Consider the following 19254-nt stretch of genomic DNA (forward strand, 5'->3'; position numbering starts at 1 on the left):
GCAAGGACTTCATGACTAAAACCCCAAAAGCAATGGCAACAAAAGCCAAAATAGACAAATGGGATCTAATTAAACGAAAGAGCTTCTGCACAGCAAAAGAAACTACCATCAGAGTGAACAGGCAACCTGCAGAATGGGAGAAAATTTTTGCAATCTGCCCATCTGACAAAAGGCTAATACCCAGAATCTACAAAGAACTTAAACAAATTTACAAGAAAAAAGCAACCCCATCAGAGTGGGCAAAGGATATGAATAGACACTTCTCAAAAGAAGACATTTCTGCAGTCAACAAACATATGAAAAAAAGCTCATCATCCCTGGTCATCAGAGAAATGCAAATCAAAACCACAATGAGATACTATCTCACACCAGTTAGAATGGCGATCATTAAAAAGTCAGGAGACCACAGATGCTGGAGAGGATGTGAAGAAATAGGAATGCTTTTACACTGTTGGTGGAAGTGTAAATTAGTTCAACCATTGTGGAAGACAGTGTGGCGATTCCTCAAGGATCTAGACTAGAAATACCATTTGACCCAGCAATCCCATTACTGGATATATACCCAAAGGATTATAAATCATGCTACTATAAAGACACATGCACACACATGTTTATTGCAGCACTGTTCACAATTGCAAAGACTTGGAACCAACCCAAATGTCCATCAGTGATAGACTGGATTAAGAAAATGTGGCACATATACACAATGGAATACTTCACAGCCATAAAAAAGGATGAGTTCATGTCCTTTGCAGGGACATGGATGAAACTGGAAACCATCATTATCAGCAAACTATCACAAGGACTGAAAACCAAACACTGCATGTCCTCACTCATAGGTGGGAATTTGAACAATGAGAATACTTGGACTCAGGGCAGGGAACATCACACACTGGGGCCTGTCATGGGGTGGGGAACTCAGGGAGGGATAGCATTAGGAGAAATACCTAATGTAAATGACGAGTTGATGGGTGCAGCAAACCAACATGGCACATGTATACCTGCAGGTTTGTATACACAAACCTGCACGTTGTGCACATGCACCCTAGAACTTAAAGTATAATAAAAAAGAAAAAAGAAAAAGAAAAACCCTCATGAAAATCTTAGGTATAAACTTCATAAAATATGTGCAATGACTATACTGAGAACTATAAAACAAGGATGAAATAAAGATTTAAATAAACAGAGAGGTATACTATGTTTATGGATTGGAGTACTCAACATTGTTAAGATGGCCTGTTCTTCCCCAAATGATCTATAGCTTCAATGCAGTTCCAATGAAAATCCTACCAGGCTTCTGTAGATAAAAACAAGCCAATTCTAAAATTTATAGGAAAGAATAAGGGGACTAGAATTAACTGCCCTCCCAACCCAAATGGTGAAAAAAGATGAACAATGCAGTTGGTGGACCATACTGTCTGATATCAAAACTAACTGTAAAGTTAGGGTAATCAAGACAGTGTAGTATTGGTGAATTGGTAGATAAATAGATGAGTGGAACAGCATAGAGTTAAAAATAGACACACATTTACCAGTTGATTTTCTACAATAGTGCAAAGACAATTCAATGGTAAAGGGATAGGCTTTTCTTAAAGATCTATTTTTTTAAGCAAGTTTGACCTATACCTCATACCATATGCAAAAATCAACTCTAAATGGATAATAAATGTAAACTTATAAGCTATAACTATTAATCACCTGTTTTGTGGTACTTTTCAAAATCATGTATTAAATTTGTAGACACACACAAGGATATGTTTCTCAGCCATTTATCGTCTAGTTTTTTTGTACGTTTTTTATAGTAATGCCATAATACTGTAATAACTATCATTTTGTCATATGGCTTTATGTTGGGTGAGACAAGTTCTCCCTCATTACTCTTATTTTGCTTTTTTACTTGAAAAGTCTATGCAGTCCAACTCATTCTTATTAGTCATCTGAATCAACTTTTCACTAGTATCATCAATGATATATTTACCAAACGAGTCTTTGCCTATTAGACCCCTGTGTAGCATCTGACATCATGATTACTCTTTCTTTGAAATTCTCCCCAAATGTGTACATAACATTTGTATTAGTCAGCTTGGGCTGCCATTGCAAAATACCTTAAACTCTCTTAAACAACATAAATTAATTTTCTTACAGTTCTGGAGGCTAGAAGTACAAGATCAGGTTGCCAGCATGGCCAGGTTTTGGTGAGGGCTCCCTGCCTGGCTTGTAGAAGGCCACCTTCTCTCTGTGTCCTCACGTGGGGGAGAGAAAGCTTTGGTATCTCTTATAAGGACACTAGTTCTGTTGGATCAGGGCTCCACCCGTAGGACCTCATGTAATCTTAATTACCTCCTTAAAGGCCCTATCTCCAATACAGTCAAATAGCAGATAAGGGCTTCAACATATGAATTTGGTGGTGGGACACAATTCAGTCCATGGCAATATTATTTTCATATTTATTTTATTGTATTGTAACAGTTTTGCTATCTCACTCCACTAGACTTTTGAGCTCCTTAAGGGTGGGGATTATATCTAATTTATTTGTGTATCTCTAATACTTGATACATAATAAGGCACCCAATAAACATTTAAAATGAATAATGAGGCCGGGCGTGGTGGCTCAAGCCTGTAATCCCAGCACTTTGGGAGGCCGAGACGGGTGGATCACGAGGTCAGGAGATCGAGACCATCCTGGCTAACACGGTGAAACCCTATCTCTACTAAAAAATACAAAAAACTAGCCGGGCAAGGTGGCGGGCACCTGTAGTCCCAGCTACTCGGGAGGCTGAGGCAGGAGAATGGCGTGAACCCGGGAGGCAGAGCTTGCAGTGAGCCGAGATCCGGCCACTGCACTCCAGCCTGGGCGACAGAGCGAGACTCCGTCTCAAAAAAAATAAAAATTAAAAAAAAAATAAAATGAATAACGAGATGACATAATTCAGCTTGTGTTCCCCTGTCTTAGGTAATGGTATTACCATGTATCTGTCTTCCCAGGTTGTAAATCTCAGTCATTGTTTACTTTTCCCTTTTATACACCCTGTGTTCAACTATATCCCTAGTACTAAGACTTTGACTTTCTAAAGGTCTTTCAAATCCATCCCTACTCCGGCTCCAGAGCTACATCTTTCCTATCATCATGTGTCAGATTGTTTTCATTGCCTCTTAACAGGATGTCTTAGTCAGTTGAGTGTTGCCATAAAGGAATACCTGAGGCTAGGTAACTTAGGAGGAAAAGAGGTTTGTTTGGCTCACAATTCTGCTGGCTGGAAGGTGGGCATCTGGCGAAAGCCTCAATCCTCTTCCACTCACGGCAGAAAGCAAATGGGAGTTGGCATGTGCTGAGATTACATGGAGAGAGGAAGCAAGAGAGTGGAGGGAGGTGCCAGGCTGTTTTTAACAAGCAGTTTTGTGGGAACTAATGGGTAAGTACTCATTCCTCCTTCCCAGGGAGGGCATTAATCTAGTCTTGAGGAATCTGCCTCCATGACCCAAACACTTGCCATTAGGCCCCACCTCCAACATTGGGGATCAACTTTCAACATGAGGTGTCGGGGGACAAACACCTAAACTACCGCACAGGATTTCTGGTTTCCAGTTTGGCCCATCCAATCCATACTTTGCCGCGAGATCAACTTTTCTAAAATGCCTGTCTAATCATATCACTACCTTTTAGTAACTTTCCATAGCTTAAGACTAACATCCTGAACTCTTACCCTGTCACAGTCTTTTGTGATCTGGCCTCTGCCTACTTAATTACCTCACAACTTCCCGATGTATTCATTATGCTTCAGCCTTAGTAATTCACCTACAGTTTTATAAATATATGATCCCATTTCATGCTTCTGCACCTGTCCTTCCCTCTTCTTGGAATACTCTTTTCAACTTCTGTATCTTATGATTTCTAAAAGGTGCTTTTAAAAAGGACTCTCCAACCATGGGCCCTTCCTGACCTGTTCCAGGAGGAATTAACCTGGTCATCTTCAGTCTTCCAATACAGCTTGTAGAAATCTGATTTTAGTGTATTGTAATTATTTGTAATTGTATTTATCATCCATACTAAATGATAAACTCTTGGAGGTTGGAGACCACATATAGTTGATTTTTATATTCTCAAATCGAACACACAGTAGGTACTCAATAAATGTTTGCTGAATGAATGAATAAATATATAGCTTTAATGTTAAAAGTGAATATTTTATTTATTCAACCACCACTGTGTGCTGGGCACTGTGCTAGATGCTGGGGCAAAGGAGAATTATGGCATGTAGGTTACAATAATTGGCATTCTTTTTTTTTTGGAGACGGAGTTTCACTTTGTCACCAAGACTTGAGTGCAGTGGCTCGATCTCAGCTCACTGCAATCTCTGCCTCCCGGGTTCAAGCGATTCTTCTGCCTCAGCCTCCCGAGTAGCTGGAACTACAGGTGCACGCCACCACGCCTGGCTAATTTTTTATATTTTAGTAGAGACGGGGTTTCACCATGTTGCCCAGGCTGGTCTTGAACTCCTGAGCTCAGGCAGTCCGCCCACTTCGACCTCCCAAAGTGCTAGGATTACAGGCGTGAGCCACCGCGCCTGGCCAATTGGCATTCTTTGAAGAAAAACTCTGAAAACAGACTGAATGCCATTTCTGTACAAAGAGGTGAAGTTCCTTTGTCTTTTTCCCTTCTATTAATTCATCCTTCATACTCCTTATTTTAAACCCCCTCCCAGAACTACTGTTCTGTGGCTGCAAATCTGACTACCTAGAATAAGTTAAGAGGAAGATCAGTATAGGTGGAATAGCAGGAGATATTTTAGTAACAGTTTAGTTATTAGTGTTTGATAAAAGTTTCTGATTTGTCATTTCTCCTATGAAAGTCATAATTACAAGGACTCATACTTTTCCAAAAGTACCTTTTTAAAAGATAGAGACAGTCCAGGTGCAGTGGCCCATGCCCGTAATCCCAATAGTTTGGGAGGCCAAGGTGGGTGGATTACTTGAGGCAGGGAGTTCAAGACCAGCCTGGCCAACATGGCAAAACCTTGTCTCTACTAAAAATACAAAAATTAGCTGGGCGTGGTGGCACACACCTGTTATCCCAGCTACTCGAGAGGCTGAGGCACAAGAATGACTTAAACCCGGGAGGTGGAGGTTGCAGCGAGCTGAGGTTGTGCCACTGCACTCTAGCCTGGGTGATAGAGCGAGACTCTGTCTTTTTTTTTTTTTTGCTGGGGGGACGGAGTGTCGCTCTATCACCCACGCTGGAGTGCAGTGTCGCCATCTCGGCTCACTGCAACCTCCACCTCCCGGGTTCAAGCAGTTCTCTGCCTCACCCTCCCAAGTAACTGGGATTACAGGCGTGCGCCACCATGCCCAGCTAACTTTTGTATTTTTAGTAGAGACGGGGTTTCACCATGTTGGCCAGGCTGTTCTTGAACTCCTGACCTCGTGATCCACCCGCGTCGGCCTCCCAAAGTGTTGGAAAATACAGGCGTGAGTCACTGCACCTGGCGAGACCCTGTCTTTAAAAAAAAAAAAAAAAGTGTATCAAGAAACCTGTGTTAAAGACTATGGCATCAACACTATAAATCTTAAGTTGCTAAGGTTCTGTACCTCTTAGACTGGGAGCATGAGCCCCCTGGGATCTGAGTTTCTAAGGTTGCTTTGCTTCTGTGGTTCTTGTTCCTATCGACTTTTCTTTCTATGAGTTACATGAGTATTCTCTACTACGAACCCCCAAAACCTAAATATTAGCAGAGTCTACAGCTTCTGCTGTGTGTCTGCCCTCCCTGGCTGAAATCTTGCCATGCTTCTCTGTCCTTTTTTGATCTTTAGCAATGACACCTGTTTTATCAGTTGCTGTTCCCCTACTATGAGTGAGGAATGATCAGTCCTCGTGATAGCGTCCATGTCTGAAGCAAGTCGTGCTCGTGGTCCTAGGCAATCATAGCATATGGACATGGTGTTTGGCAAGGGTGTGAGAGCTGTGGGCTGTGACCTCAGGCAGCTTTGTTCTCCCGGAACATTTTGAATAACTGCAGATGGGTGGTTTGGAGCAAATGAATGTTCTAACCAGAGTCTCTTTCTCATTATAGAGTTGCCTCACTCACAGAGCTCTCCAACTGTCAGCAGCACCTGTACTAAAGTGCTCTATTTCACTGACCGGTCACTTACGCCCTTCATGGTCAATATACCAAAGAGGTGAGATTCTGGGATCATTATACTTCACTGTAAAGAAGGAAAGGAAGGCAGAACCTCATTAGTTACTGCCCATATGAGCAGCTGGAAGGTGTCTGAGAAGCAGTATAGTTAGATCTCACTATAGTGAGATGAGCCAGAGAGATAGAGATTGTAGTTTCAGCTTTGCCACTATTCAGTGGTATTATAAAAGACAAGTCATGATCTACTACTAGGTACAGGTACAACAATAGCACTTCCAATCCTGATAACTATGCAAATATTGCTCTGCATTTGGAAAAAAAAATTTTTTTTTTTTTTAAGTGTTCAAAATAGCTCCTGCTGATAAATGGATTGCAGCCTGACACTCACTCCAGGACTATGACCTAATTGATCTTTGTTACTATTCAATGACTGCAACTAATCCCTATTGAGAAATTATGTTGAAAACCTTCCAAAAAGTTAATGTGCTTCCTTTTAAGGGAAATAGTTTTGAAATAAAAATATTTAAACTCTGCAACCAACTATTGAGAGAGGTTATAGGATTTTCCTTACCTAGACAGTCTGCTTATTTGGTCTGGGTTAGACGCCAGCTTCCTAAAGATAGAGGGATAAAGATGGTGATACTTGATTTGATTCTACTATCCTAGAGAATTGGGATATTGTAGCAAAGAAGAAAATCAAGAGAACTTTGATATGTTTATGGTTATTCAACAAATTTGATTTCAGGGACTTTATGTCTTATTTCCAGAGAAAAGTGATTTGGCTCCTGAAGCAATAAGTCAATTTTAAATTCTCACATCACCCCATATTTAATACTGTTTTCATTCCCTAGTGATGACAGGTTCTCCAGCCTCCGCTGTTTTAGTCATCTGGGTTATTAGGGGCAGTGACCTAATGAGGGGCTATTTCTGCTTATTGACTTTGGCAGGGGGCTGGGTTTAAAGTTAACATCTTATCTTTCCAGCTATTGATCAACAGTGTATGTTAGTGCTGTCTCTTTGTGTTGCAGGTTGGAGGAGGTGACGCTAAAGGATTTTAAAGCAGCTATTGATCGGGAAGGGAATCACCGGTATCACTTCAAAGCACTGGATCCTGAGTTTGGCACTGTCAAAGAAGAGGTAAAGAATCTCTGGGGAGTCTGTATGGTATTGTTTCTTTCTGAACCCTGAAGCCTCCTGTTCAAGCACTGGTGTCCAGAAGTACATGAGTTCCCTGACCAGGTCGGAGGAATTTGCCAGAGCCTCAGACCACGGTCTGATTACCCTAGACAAGTAGTCATAGATTAGTCCAAGATGTTGATAGGTTCTTTAGTTGTAGGACTTCATCATTTGACTAAGAACTTGGATATAATTTTTATTTTAAATTATTTTGTTAGGGAAAATAAAGAACCTAAGACAACAAATAATTTTCCATCTGTAGCCAAATCTTAGAAAACTTCTTGCTTCCTATGTAGAGCAAAATAAACAGGCATGGATATATGGAACTGTGTATTTCTCATAATGAAATCAAGGAACTTCTAGGGAGTTATGTATGCTTATGCCCAAGTCCTTGAGTAAGTATTTTCTTAGCCTACACGTCTCTTTCTAATCCATTTGTCAAAGACAGACTTTTTGGGGGGAATACAGTTCTGGGTTATATAGTATTACAAGTGGATTCACTGCAGTTACAGAATGAAAAAAGTTATTATAGAAAAAGTAAAATTTTATTTTGTAAACATTTCCTCAGTGAAATGTTTTAATAACCCTGTTTTATTAGTGGCTTAGGAAATGAGTTGAATGAATTAATGAAAATAACTGCCATCTGAGAAATATGTTGAGTCTTTTTTCCCCACCCTTTCTTTATATTGCCTGGTACCTAAATTTTCTACTTTCTCATTTTTAAAATACTTACACTACTTCTTTTCTCTAAGAAGCCCAAAGTACTTTGTGATTGGTAATTTATTAATTCTTACAAATCTCTATGAGCAAAGTAGTATTAGGGATTTTTAAAAACCATTTCATAGGTCTGGATCTAAGAAAAAAATGAAATACCAGTTGCAGTTCTAGGGACAAGACCAAAAGGACATAGACTCTTAACTCAAGGCTTTCTTCTATATGTTCAAGGTCTTATTTTTATTAGCAGCAATTGTTTAGTGAGTGAGATTCCCTGTTTTTCCTTGTGGCTTTTTTTTTTTCCTCTAGATTTTCCATGATGATGATGCCATCCCTGGATGGGAAGGGAAAATTGTAGCTTGGGTGGAAGAAGACCATGGAGAGAATTAATGCCAAGTATCAGATTGAGGGCTTACGGAACCTGGTCACTCCCTGGCTGCTTCACTCAGGAAAGGGAACTAAAACCAGAATACACTAAGAAGTTTCTAGTTTGTATGCCAAAACAGAAGCTTCTCCAAGTATGATGGCCACAGGTCAGTCCTATTTCTGTGCCTGGCATATCTGGTACTTAAAATTCTGTCCAAATGTAGACCATGGGTTCATCTGGAGTTCCTTGTCCGTGGGAACACAGTGTACTATTCTACTCTGAGGACAACAAACCGAAGGCCTTAAACAATGGGGATGGATGATCCCGCCTCTATAGGGGCATGGCTGCTATTATCTGGAAACTAGGAATTGGATGCATCACTCCTGTGTGTTACAGTATTATTTTAATTGGCCTCAATGGTTGCAGCAATCAGAGTCCCAGCGTTTGTACTCACAGACAAGGCAAAGGTACCAGCTTTTCTGTTTCTTTGAACCTACTGCAAACCAAGAATAACTCATGAGGTGGTACCAAAGATGAAAGCCCAGTCTTCAGTAATCTTTTGAACCGGACATGGATGGTGCTGAATTGTTGCTTGGATGGAAAAAGGGCTGCCCATATTGTGCTACACTATGCTAAAACTGTAATTTAGTAAGACCTTGGGCTGCCTCTTCTGTCTTAACTGGTTCTGCAGCTTGTCGTTTTGCCCACATAGGGCCTATTATGTACTGTTAGTTTTCTCTGGGGACTCTTTAACTTTAGAGCCATTTCTTTTCCTTCAAACTGATGAACTTTGTGTTTGAAAGGCCTAAGGAGTGAAAAGCTCCTTGAAAATCCAGGCGGGTATGGAAAGGTGCTGCTACCCATATCTTTTTGACTTTCTTTGTTTCATGACTTTAACTCATGGCATCTCCTTTGTAGTAAAAGGAGACAGACCATTAATTTCAGCATTTCTTTGTGATTTATAAGTACTGAGCATGAAGTACTTGTCTGCCCCTCCTCATTTCAAGGCCAGTTATTTTCTATTTATGTATTTAGTCTAGGCTGATCCTTTAGGGCACAATAGAAACCATGGGGCGTGGAGCATGAGTTGTGAATGGCAGGGATCATTCTGGGTAAAAAAAACCTAGAATCATTTCTCATGTGCAACATTGTCAAGTGAAGAAGCTAACAGTTCAACTGCAGAGATTATTTGATAACCTGGGTTTTCTCATTCATCCATCAAGCACCATCAACCAGTCAGCCATTATTATTTATATTATGTATTACCAAAAGCAGTCTGTCTGCCTGTGACCTCCAATGTACACTGCCAAACACAAGAGTAGGACACATCCCTTCTGGGTTCTTGACCTGTCTGTCTCCAATTCATCTCCCCTTTTCACTCCCTGGCTCACTCAACAAACTACTCTTTAGAGCTCTGAGATGACATCTTGTTGTTTTATATAGATGTGTCTTTTAAAAATAGTTCATGTTTGGAGAATTCTTTTGTACTCATTTGCTTTTTGTCTGAGAACCATGTCTATTTTTATAACTGGAGTGTGAGTTCTGTATCTTCTCACATTCTGTATACTGTATCCATTTTCTAGAGAACCCAGTAGCTTTTATACAGTCTCTTCTTACCACCCCTTGTGGTTTCAGAACAAGCTTTATTTTATTACGAGTATACTAATGACAACTAATTCCTGTTCCAACTCTACCTGTTTTAGTTGTGCAGGTAGTTTTGTGTAATCCAGTTGATTGCTCCTCTGGCAGAGAGAAGGAGCTCAAAAGACACTTGATGTCTTTCATGTAAGTTTACCTGGTCTTTTCCTATTGAAGAATTTTTCATCAGAAACGATTGGGAAAGTTTGGGAAAGTCAGCCAAAAGAAAGAATTCATTTCGAAAGCAAACAGAAGAAAATAGTATATTCTCTCAGTTTTTCCCCAGGAAGTCTGGAGAAAAAGTCCTCATGTCACCAGTTTCTCTGTTGCATGAATTTTAGTGTTTTGCTATAAGACAGCATGAGGGCTATCAGGCCAAAATTCATTATTGTATTTCCAATACAGTTTGTCTTGAATGTCTCTTAAACCAATTTTTACTTGTCAGTTTTCTCTCAGCAAAGAGTCTTACTGTTACGTGGAATTTTAACTTTTCAGAGAAAATTTCCAAAGTCTTCTACCTTATTTGGCTTTTATCTCTGTCTTTTGGAAAAGGAGCTGCATGGCCTCAGTGCCTCCATAACAAGCTAAAGTTGAGTTCATGGGAGAACATTGACATCATTTTTTTCCCCTTTAGCTAGGTAATCTCATATACCACAGGTACATGACCAAGCATCTCTGCTAGAGGATGTACCCCTCATAACTCCTGTGTAAAATGAGGATCCTGTTGGTGATTTTCATTCCAGTTTCCAAAGCGAGAGGAGCCTTCTGAGCAGAAGTATGCAAGACTGATTCTGTCTGGAATTTCCTATTTGGCTGCATTCTAGGAGGCCTCCTGACTTACTCATAGTATTGTGCCCTGGTGGCATTGGTGGGGTAGCTTATCTTGCTACTTGCTAAAGTTCTATTTCTTTGAGAAAACTGAGGAACCAGAATGCTTAAGAGTTCATAAAATAATCTCTAAACCATGTTAGGTTAAAACAAAATGACCATCTCACAAAAACGAGTTTAGTTGAATGCTCAATTCCTTAAAAAATCTTCATTTAAGGCTGAGTGTGGTGGCTCATGCCTGTAATCCCAGCACTTTGGGAGGCCGATGCAGGAAGACTGCTTGAGCCCAGGAGTTCAAGACCAACCTGGGCAACATAGCAAGACTCCATCTCTACCAAGAAATTTTATTACAAAAGTAGCTGGGGATGGTGGCACATACCTGTAGTCGCAGCTACTCAGGAGGTTGAGGTGGGAAGATTGCTTGAGCACAGGAGTTTGAGTTTGCAGTGAGCTAATCATGCCACTGCACTCTAGCCTAGGCTACAGAGCAGGACCCCATCTCCAAAAAATAAAAATAAAAATAAAAAAGTCATTTAAAAACTGAAGAATGTTCTCTTCTTGCTCAGTTCCCTAAATTAGCTGGGGAGATTGGGACACTTTACAATTTTTATATTTTTAAATTTGAAGAATTTGTTTTAAACTTACTTGGTTATGGCAATTCTACTTACCAACTTTTCAGCTCTTTTTGACCAGGATGGTTGCAAATTAGGGAAAATATCTTTATACTCTATATCCAATCCAAGAGGACTGTAATTACTTAAAAGCATTTAGGTCATAATTAAAATTATTTTCACTGTTTCCATAAAATAAGCATTATGATTGCACACTCATTCTGTCTGAATTTACGTAAGAGGTATAGCTTGCTTAAAATACATATATATGTAAAGTTATATTTTCTTAGAAACATGGATGTTTGCAGCCATTGCTTTCAAAGAGATTATTACTGTGTATTCTCCCTGTTTTACAATATGTTTTCATGAAGACTTTGTTACACCAGAGGCTTCTGATTATGAAAGTGATAACCAGTTTTAACTGCCAGTATGTACCAGATTTGTGAACTAATTTAAAAAACCACAAACTATGAATAAAATGGAGTTTGCAAACTAAATATCATTAATGATTTTCACTTGTGTTTATTGATGAGATTAATCAATAAAGCCATTTACATTTAGTGAAAACAAATTTCCTCAAGTGATCTCCCTGGCAGCATGTTTACTCACTATGTGGAGTGGAGATAAGGATTACTTTATTGCTACAGATATTTTACAATTAGTATTTCTGTGTAAGTACATAGGCTATTTCAAGGACAATTTATTTAGCAATTATTTTGAAATTATACGTAAACATGCAAACAAATAAGAACCCAAGAGTATAAACTCTATGACAAAAGTCATGTATGCAAACATTAAGAACTCTTTCAGAAATGTGTATTTGAAATGACCAGAATTCCCAAATCATTTGAAAGCTGCCTGTTAAATGCCTCTTATCACTTCAACTTAAATGTTTGCTATATTAAATTCTTTATCCTTGAGTGCCTTCGACTTCCAATTATGTATTTTCAACTATTAATTTGCTATCCCATTATGTTAAAATTAAATATGTACATAACTCAAAATCTTTCACTACCAACTAATTTCTCTTTCTCAGTATCAGTGATACCACCATTCTAAGTCTCTCTACTTCAAACCTTTGAGTCTTGAGTCTCCTTTTCCATAATTTCCTTTATCCAATCTGTTTAGTAGAATTCAAGCTTGTTCTCTCAGGACTGATCTGACAAACCTAAACATTCCTAGCCCACCTCTGGTGTAAGCTTGCCATCTCTGGACTGTTTGAGCTATACATCCCTATAATTTAGCTACACTTAAGTCAAAACTATATTCAGGGCACAAACTCACTATTCTGTGAAAAATGCAAAACAGGGTTTAAGCAAGCATACCTAAGTGCACAGCAGATCCTGCAGATCACCTCATACTTTATACCAAAGGCTAATTTAGATCCAGTTATTGTCAGGCCTCTGAGCCCAAGCTAAGCCATCATATCCCCAGCGACCTGCACGTATACATCCAGATGGCCTGAAGCAACTGAAGATCCACAGAAGTGAAAATAGCTTAACTGATGACATTCCACCATTGTGATTTGTTTCTGCCCCACCCTAACTGAGATGTACTTTGTAATCTCCCCCACCCTTAGGAAGTTTCTTTGTAATTCTCCCCACCCTTGAGAATGCACTTGGTGAGCTTCACCCCCTGCCCCCAAACATTGCTCTTAACTCCACCGCCTATCCCAAAACCTGTAAGAACTCATGATAATCCCATCACCCTTGCTGACTCCTTTTTCGGACTCAGCCCACCTGCACCCAGGTGAAGTAGACAGCCTTGTTGCTCACACAAAGCCTGTTTGGTGATCTCTTCACATGGACGCGTGAACAGTTATTAAGTTCAAATGCAGCAAAAGCAGCAAGATATTTTAGCCAACTCAAAAACATTTTTATAATAATTTGTAAGTCCTGGACGGGCTTGTGGCTCACCCCTGTAATCTCAGCACTTTGGGAGGCTGAGGTGGGCGGATTACCTGAAGTCGGAGTTTGAGACCAGCCTTACTAACATGGTGAAACCCCCTATCTACTAAAAATACAAAATTAGCTGGGCATGGTGGCACGTACCTGTAATCCCAGCACTCGGGAGGCTGAGGCAGGAGAATCACTTGAACCTGGGAGGTGGAGGTTGCAGTGAGTCGGGATCATGCCACTGCACTCCAGCCTGGGTGACAGTGAGACTCCATCCCCAAATAATAGTAAAAATTTATAAGTCCTTTCACTAATTACAATTATTCTTCCATTGCTTCTTCCAATTGTTAAAGTTGTACATAATTGTAACAATATAATTGCCCTCCTCTTCATATTATTTCAAATAAGCCTTTTCATTTAATCTGGAAATTTTATATTTCTCAATTATATTGCTTACATACTATTCTGATAGGCAACTGTACCTGCTTAAACATTCCAATTTAAGTAGGCATGAAACAGTATATCCAATCTGTTTTACTTTTCCAAATTAATTGTTAGCAAGATTAGGATTTTTTTTTTTTTTTAAAATTTTTTTTTTTAGAGATGGTTGTCTCACTATGCTGCCCAGGCCGGTCTCAAACTCTTGGGCTCAAGTGATTCCCCAACCTCAGCCTCTCAAGTATTGCTGGGACTACAGGCATGCACCACCGCTCCTGGCTAAAATCTTGTTTTAAACAATTTTTTCCTCCAACTTCTTCTTGTGTTCTTGGTGTTCTCTAACCATCTGTACACTGGGGAGGCGGTGATACACAGCATATGATTCCTCCTTATTTAATGTCACCTTCAGTTCAGAAACGATATGTTTCCTAATTAAAAGACAACTTTACAAGAGAAGCGTACCTAACAAAACGTCTAGGTGACTTTTTGTTCATTGATTCCAAAGACACAATCAGCCCCCGCTATTTAGTGGATACTAAGCTCTGGGGCTACATGGAAGAACCACGCAGACACTCTTCCTGCCTTCAACAGCTTACAGTTAAGTTTTGGTAGCAAACATTTGAAACATAACGAAGCTTTTGGTTACTTAAAAGAATTCTATGGTGTTAGGGGGTAACACAAACCTGTTTTGTAAACCTGTATCTTTATACAGGGAATATGCTTGATCTTGCTACAGTATACAGGAATGCGGGAATGTTTCTTCCTCTGGGCTGCCTTTCGTACCACCTGGCTGGATGGAACACCTGTTCACTCCACTTTCCACTTGGGCTACAAACCTGAAATGAAATCTTTGCAACCAGTACAGCCTGCGCGGGGCGGGGCCCAGTCCTTCCCCCTTCGGATGCGCAGAAGCAGAGGTCACCACGCTGGACCCCTCGATTTTCTCGCGGGCGGTTCCCGGCTCCTTCACCACCCCAGCGCTTCAAGACCCCCGCCCTTTGGCCTGAGGCTCCCACTGCCCTAGCCAGTTCCCGGGCTCACTTCCAGCTTTTCCAGAAAGCTTGGCCACGCCCCTCGGCCCAGACTCTCAGGCCACTCGGCCGCAATTAACCCTCGTCTCGGTGCCTTTTTAGGCCCCTCCCTCTCAGTCGTGCCCTTCCCATGTCTTAGCCCCCGTCTCACCCTTTCGGATGCCTCCCCTAGGACCCTACCACTTTCCACCCCTTTCCGTCTGTTATTTGTCCCCAACTTGTGCCCGCACAGGCCCCTCTGGAACGCCCCTGCCGCGTGAGTGCCCCTCATCCCCGCTCAGGAGAGGAAGAGCCTGCGTGCCGCGCTTTTCTGGCCTGGGGAGCGGGTGGAGTAAACCTGCGGGAACCATTTTACGACAACGTGCGGCTGTGCGGCGTGGCTGACGGCAAAGCCGCGCTGCTGTTGGAGAGGTCACTCCGGAGACGGCGTTGGTGTTGGGGTGTGGGGGGTTGGTGGCACTATGTGGCGCGTCTGTGCGCGACGGGCCCAGAATGTAGCCCCATGGGCGGGACTCGAGGCTCGGTGGACGGCCTTGCAGGAGGTACCCGGAACTCCACGAGTGTCCTCGCGATTTGACCCGGCTCCGGCTCGTCGCAACAGCGCGACTACAGGGTATGGAGGGGTCCGGGCACTGTGCGGCTGGACCCCCAGCTCTGGGGCCACGCCGCGGAACCGCCTACTGCTGCAGCTTTTGGGGTCGCCCGGCCGCCGCTGTTACAGTCTTCCCCCGCATCAGAAGGTGAGCCCTAGACCCGCCCTTCTCGGATCCCCGTTGTCCTTCAGAGCTGACTGGATGCCTGCAGGATCCTCCTTGAGAGGCCTCATTGATCCTCCAACCATTCCCAGTATCTGCTTTCGTCCTTTGTCCAGTAGTCAGCTTTGGCTCCTTAGCTTCCCTCTCATGATCTATTCCGTTGAAAGGGGAACTTCAAGACTGGGGCTATATGCAGTTATCTGCCGAGGTTCATGCTTTGTGAGACCCGTAGGACTGTGGAGGAGAAAGCCTGTCACTGGAAATTACTAACTTCTCATGGGCAGGAACTGCCTTGGTATCCCTAGTTCCCAGTGTGTAATGGAACTGGATACACTTTGCATGAAATTGAATTGAATGAAATCTTAAGCCAGACTGAGAGTTAGGTAGCCCTTTAAAAATTTAATGTTTCTTCTTTTTCTCTTCCAGGTTCCATTGCCTTCTCTTTCCCCCACAATGCAGGCAGGCACCATAGCCCGTTGGGAAAAAAAAGAGGGGGACAAAATCAACGAAGGTGACCTAATTGCAGAAGTAAGTTGTTTTAAAATAACGGAGATGAGTTCGAAGAGACTGGCTTTGCCGAATTGACTGAACATTGACTTTCTGGATGTGTAGTTACCCCTTTGTTTAAGAAACTGAAGTGTTTTTCACAACTTGATGTTAGACAAGATTGGTTGGATAAGTTGTCAGCAGCTGGCCAAACTGATACTTAGCCAAGGCGTTTCTAAAGTAATTTCTTCTTTCAAATCTGTCGTAGTGGCCTTATCGTCACATGAACTGTATCATTCTAGACACAGAGGCCAAGCTGGCCAACATGGTGAAACCCCGTCTCTGCTAAAAATACAAAAATCTGCTGGGCATGGCGGCCTCTGCCTGTAATCCTAGCTACTCGGTAGACTGAGGCAGGAGAATCGCTTGAACGTGGGACGGGGAGGTTGCAGTGAGCCGAGATTGCACCACTGCACTGCAGCCTTGGCGACAGAGTGAGACTCTCTGTCTCAAGAAAAAAAAAAATTCTAGACACAAGCTAATAAACTACATACCGACAGTATAAACCTGAGCTGCTGCTTTTTGTGTTAAAAGGTTGAAACTGATAAAGCCACTGTTGGATTTGAGAGCCTGGAGGAGTGTTATATGGCAAAGATACTTGTTGCTGAAGGTACCAGGGATGTTCCCATTGGAGCGATCATCTGTATCACAGTTGGCAAGTGAGTAGTGCACTCATAATTTATGGAACTTCATTGCTTGGTGGAGTATTTTACCCAGAATTGAGAATTAGGAGTTAAAGACTATTTTTTAAGACTACTTTTGTGAAAGTTGAATCTGCCCATTGTATTTATGCATTCTTTCTCTTCCTTAGGCCTGAAGATATTGAGGCTTTTAAAAATTATACATTGGATTCCTCGCCAGCACCTACCCCACAGGCGGCCCCAGCACCAACCCCTGCTGCCACTGCTTCGCCACCTATACCTTCTGCTCAGGCTCCTGGTAGCTCATATCCCCCTCACATGCAGGTGAGGCTCAGCCTTTGAGTGTTTGCTCTAGGTGATTTATTACTTACTTTTTTTCATAGATGGCTACTACATCTTGGAAACTGACTTTAAATATGGTTAGTTAGGTCTTGTCATTTGGGAGTATATAGAAATTTAAACATGAAGATTGACAACTTTTCTTCCTGGTTGTTCTTTCCAGTTATAAGAACTTGAACAGTTCCTGTAACCTTTCTCAGCCTCAGTGTGGTACACAGGGTAATTCGTGGCACTTTTCATTCAAGAACATTACATTACAGATTTTGAGGATGATTTTTACTAACATCTATTCCCTGTATAATTAGAGTTTATAGTAGGCTGTGTTAGTCTGTTTTACTCTGGCATAAAGAAATACCTAGGGCTGGGTAATTTGTAAAGAAAAAAAGGTTTATTTGGCTCATGGTTCTGCAGGCTGTACAAGAAGCACGGCGCCAGCATCTGTTTCTCTTGTGGCCTCAGGAAGCTTACAATCATGGTGGAAGGTGGAAGGGAAAGAGGAAGGGTGGTGTGTCACATTATGAGAGAGGGTGCAAGAGACAGAGGGGAGTGGGTACCAGGCTCTTCATAGCAATCAGATTTCCCCTTAACTCATTACCATGGGGCATGCACCAAGCCATTCATGAGGGATCCTCCTCCAACACCCAGACACCTCCCACCAGACCCCATCTCTAACACTGGGGATCATATTTTTTTTTCCACGTAGAAAAAAACTTTATTTACACAATCTTGGATTCTGAATTTCCGATACTTCCAGGGTCTCTTGATCAAATGGGGCAGCAGCAGGTAGGGAAGCAAACACAGGGGCCAGTCCAGATTATCTTACTGAAGAACACCACCAAGAAGAAGGGAAGGCCTAATTCAGTTTTGGTCTGGACTACATCTCCTCGCACTTTGAGATCACCACAGGTAGCTTGGGCTTATTGTTAGAGCCTGTGGGAACATTCTCAATCTTTCTCATCACTAGAAGTCCATCGATGAGTTTTCCAAACATTATATGCTTCCCATCCAGCCAATCGCACTTAGAGCAGGTGATAAAGAACTGACAGCCGTTTGTACTGGAACCACTGTTTGCCACGGAAAGCAGGCCTGGAGCTGAGTGTCTTAAGTTTAAAATTTTTGTCTGCAAATGGCTCCACATAATTACTGGCGACTCCAATACCATCTCCAGTAACAAAATCTCCACCCTGAGTCATGAAATCCTTTATGACCCTGTGGAAAGTGCTTCCTTTGTATCCTATTGGAACCCCATCTTTTCTGAATTCCCTAGTGTAGAACTGCACAAAGTTCTCGGCCATCTTAGGCACAACTCTGCAAAGAGCTTGATCTTTGTGCGGCCAACTTCCTGACTGCCATTGCTGACATCAGAGAACACCATGGGGTTAGCAGGGCTTGAATTTGCCACCACCGTGGCTCCGACCGGGAAGCAGAAGTCGGGGATCGTATTTCAGCATGAGATTTGGAGGGGACAAACATCCAAGCTGTATCATAGGTGTCAAGTGCTGTCTGTTGAATGAAAGTCCCCAATTGGTGTTCTTTTGACATGTGATCTATTTTCCAAGAGTAGGTGAAGTAATCCAGTAGTATTAATAAATGAGAAAACTGATAAAAATTAAGTGTAAGATACACATATGTAATAGCGTTGCAACGAAGTTGAAGGCAGTGAATGTAATCACTGTTGATTGTGCTAACTAAATCAGTTTCTAAGAAACTAAGTCAATTTACTAGGTATTAGGGTTATCTTCTGTATATTTGTGTGCTTTAGATGTTACAAGTGGATAAAAATCCAGCCATCCTTTTCTAAATAATTCTGACTAGCATTTCTCCTGAATCTAGTTTATTTGTAGAAATTTTTGTATAGGAATCATTTTCTTCTTTGGAAATAACGTTCTACTCCATGGTTTGTTAGTAACAATCATTTAGGATTTTTGCCTGGTGTTCAGTTCACACATGTATTACATGCTGTTCGGCAGATTCTCTCTCATGATACAAGACTGACTTAATTTTCCTCTACTTTGTGCCTGTAGCTTTGTGTGCATGTGCTAGGGTTTTACCTTAATTATTCTTTAAGATACTGAATTGAATTCTGAATCTCTGATACTGTTCTTTAAGATCCTGTATAGAGATTATTGACTTCACTGTTT

At 41.6% G+C, this 19254-nt stretch overlaps 2 protein-coding genes across 3 annotated transcripts in view; both read left to right on the forward strand.

Moving 5' to 3' along the window:
- The window catches only part of DIXDC1 (DIX domain containing 1), a 101401-nt gene extending 89441 nt beyond the window's left edge, over positions 1–11960 (forward strand). For both annotated transcript variants that reach the window (XM_011976980.1, XM_011976981.1), the window contains 3 exons: positions 6069–6174; positions 7163–7271; positions 8334–11960. In XM_011976980.1, the coding sequence (XP_011832370.1) occupies positions 6069–6174; positions 7163–7271; positions 8334–8414 (296 nt within the window). In that variant the 3' untranslated portion in view covers positions 8415–11960. The remainder of the gene's footprint in view (positions 1–6068; positions 6175–7162; positions 7272–8333) is intronic.
- A 2671-nt stretch (positions 11961–14631) lies between these two features.
- DLAT (dihydrolipoamide S-acetyltransferase) overlaps positions 14632–19254 on the forward strand; it is a 45043-nt gene continuing 40420 nt past the window's right edge. Inside the window, exons 1-4 of the mRNA XM_011976999.1 lie at positions 14632–15572; positions 16014–16115; positions 16668–16792; positions 16945–17098. Coding sequence (XP_011832389.1) covers positions 15294–15572; positions 16014–16115; positions 16668–16792; positions 16945–17098 — 660 coding nt within the window. The 5' untranslated portion in view covers positions 14632–15293. The remainder of the gene's footprint in view (positions 15573–16013; positions 16116–16667; positions 16793–16944; positions 17099–19254) is intronic.

This window comes from Mandrillus leucophaeus, unplaced genomic scaffold (genome assembly GCF_000951045.1).
Source record: "Mandrillus leucophaeus isolate KB7577 unplaced genomic scaffold, Mleu.le_1.0 Scaffold172, whole genome shotgun sequence".
Taxonomy (NCBI): Eukaryota; Metazoa; Chordata; class Mammalia; order Primates; family Cercopithecidae; genus Mandrillus; species Mandrillus leucophaeus.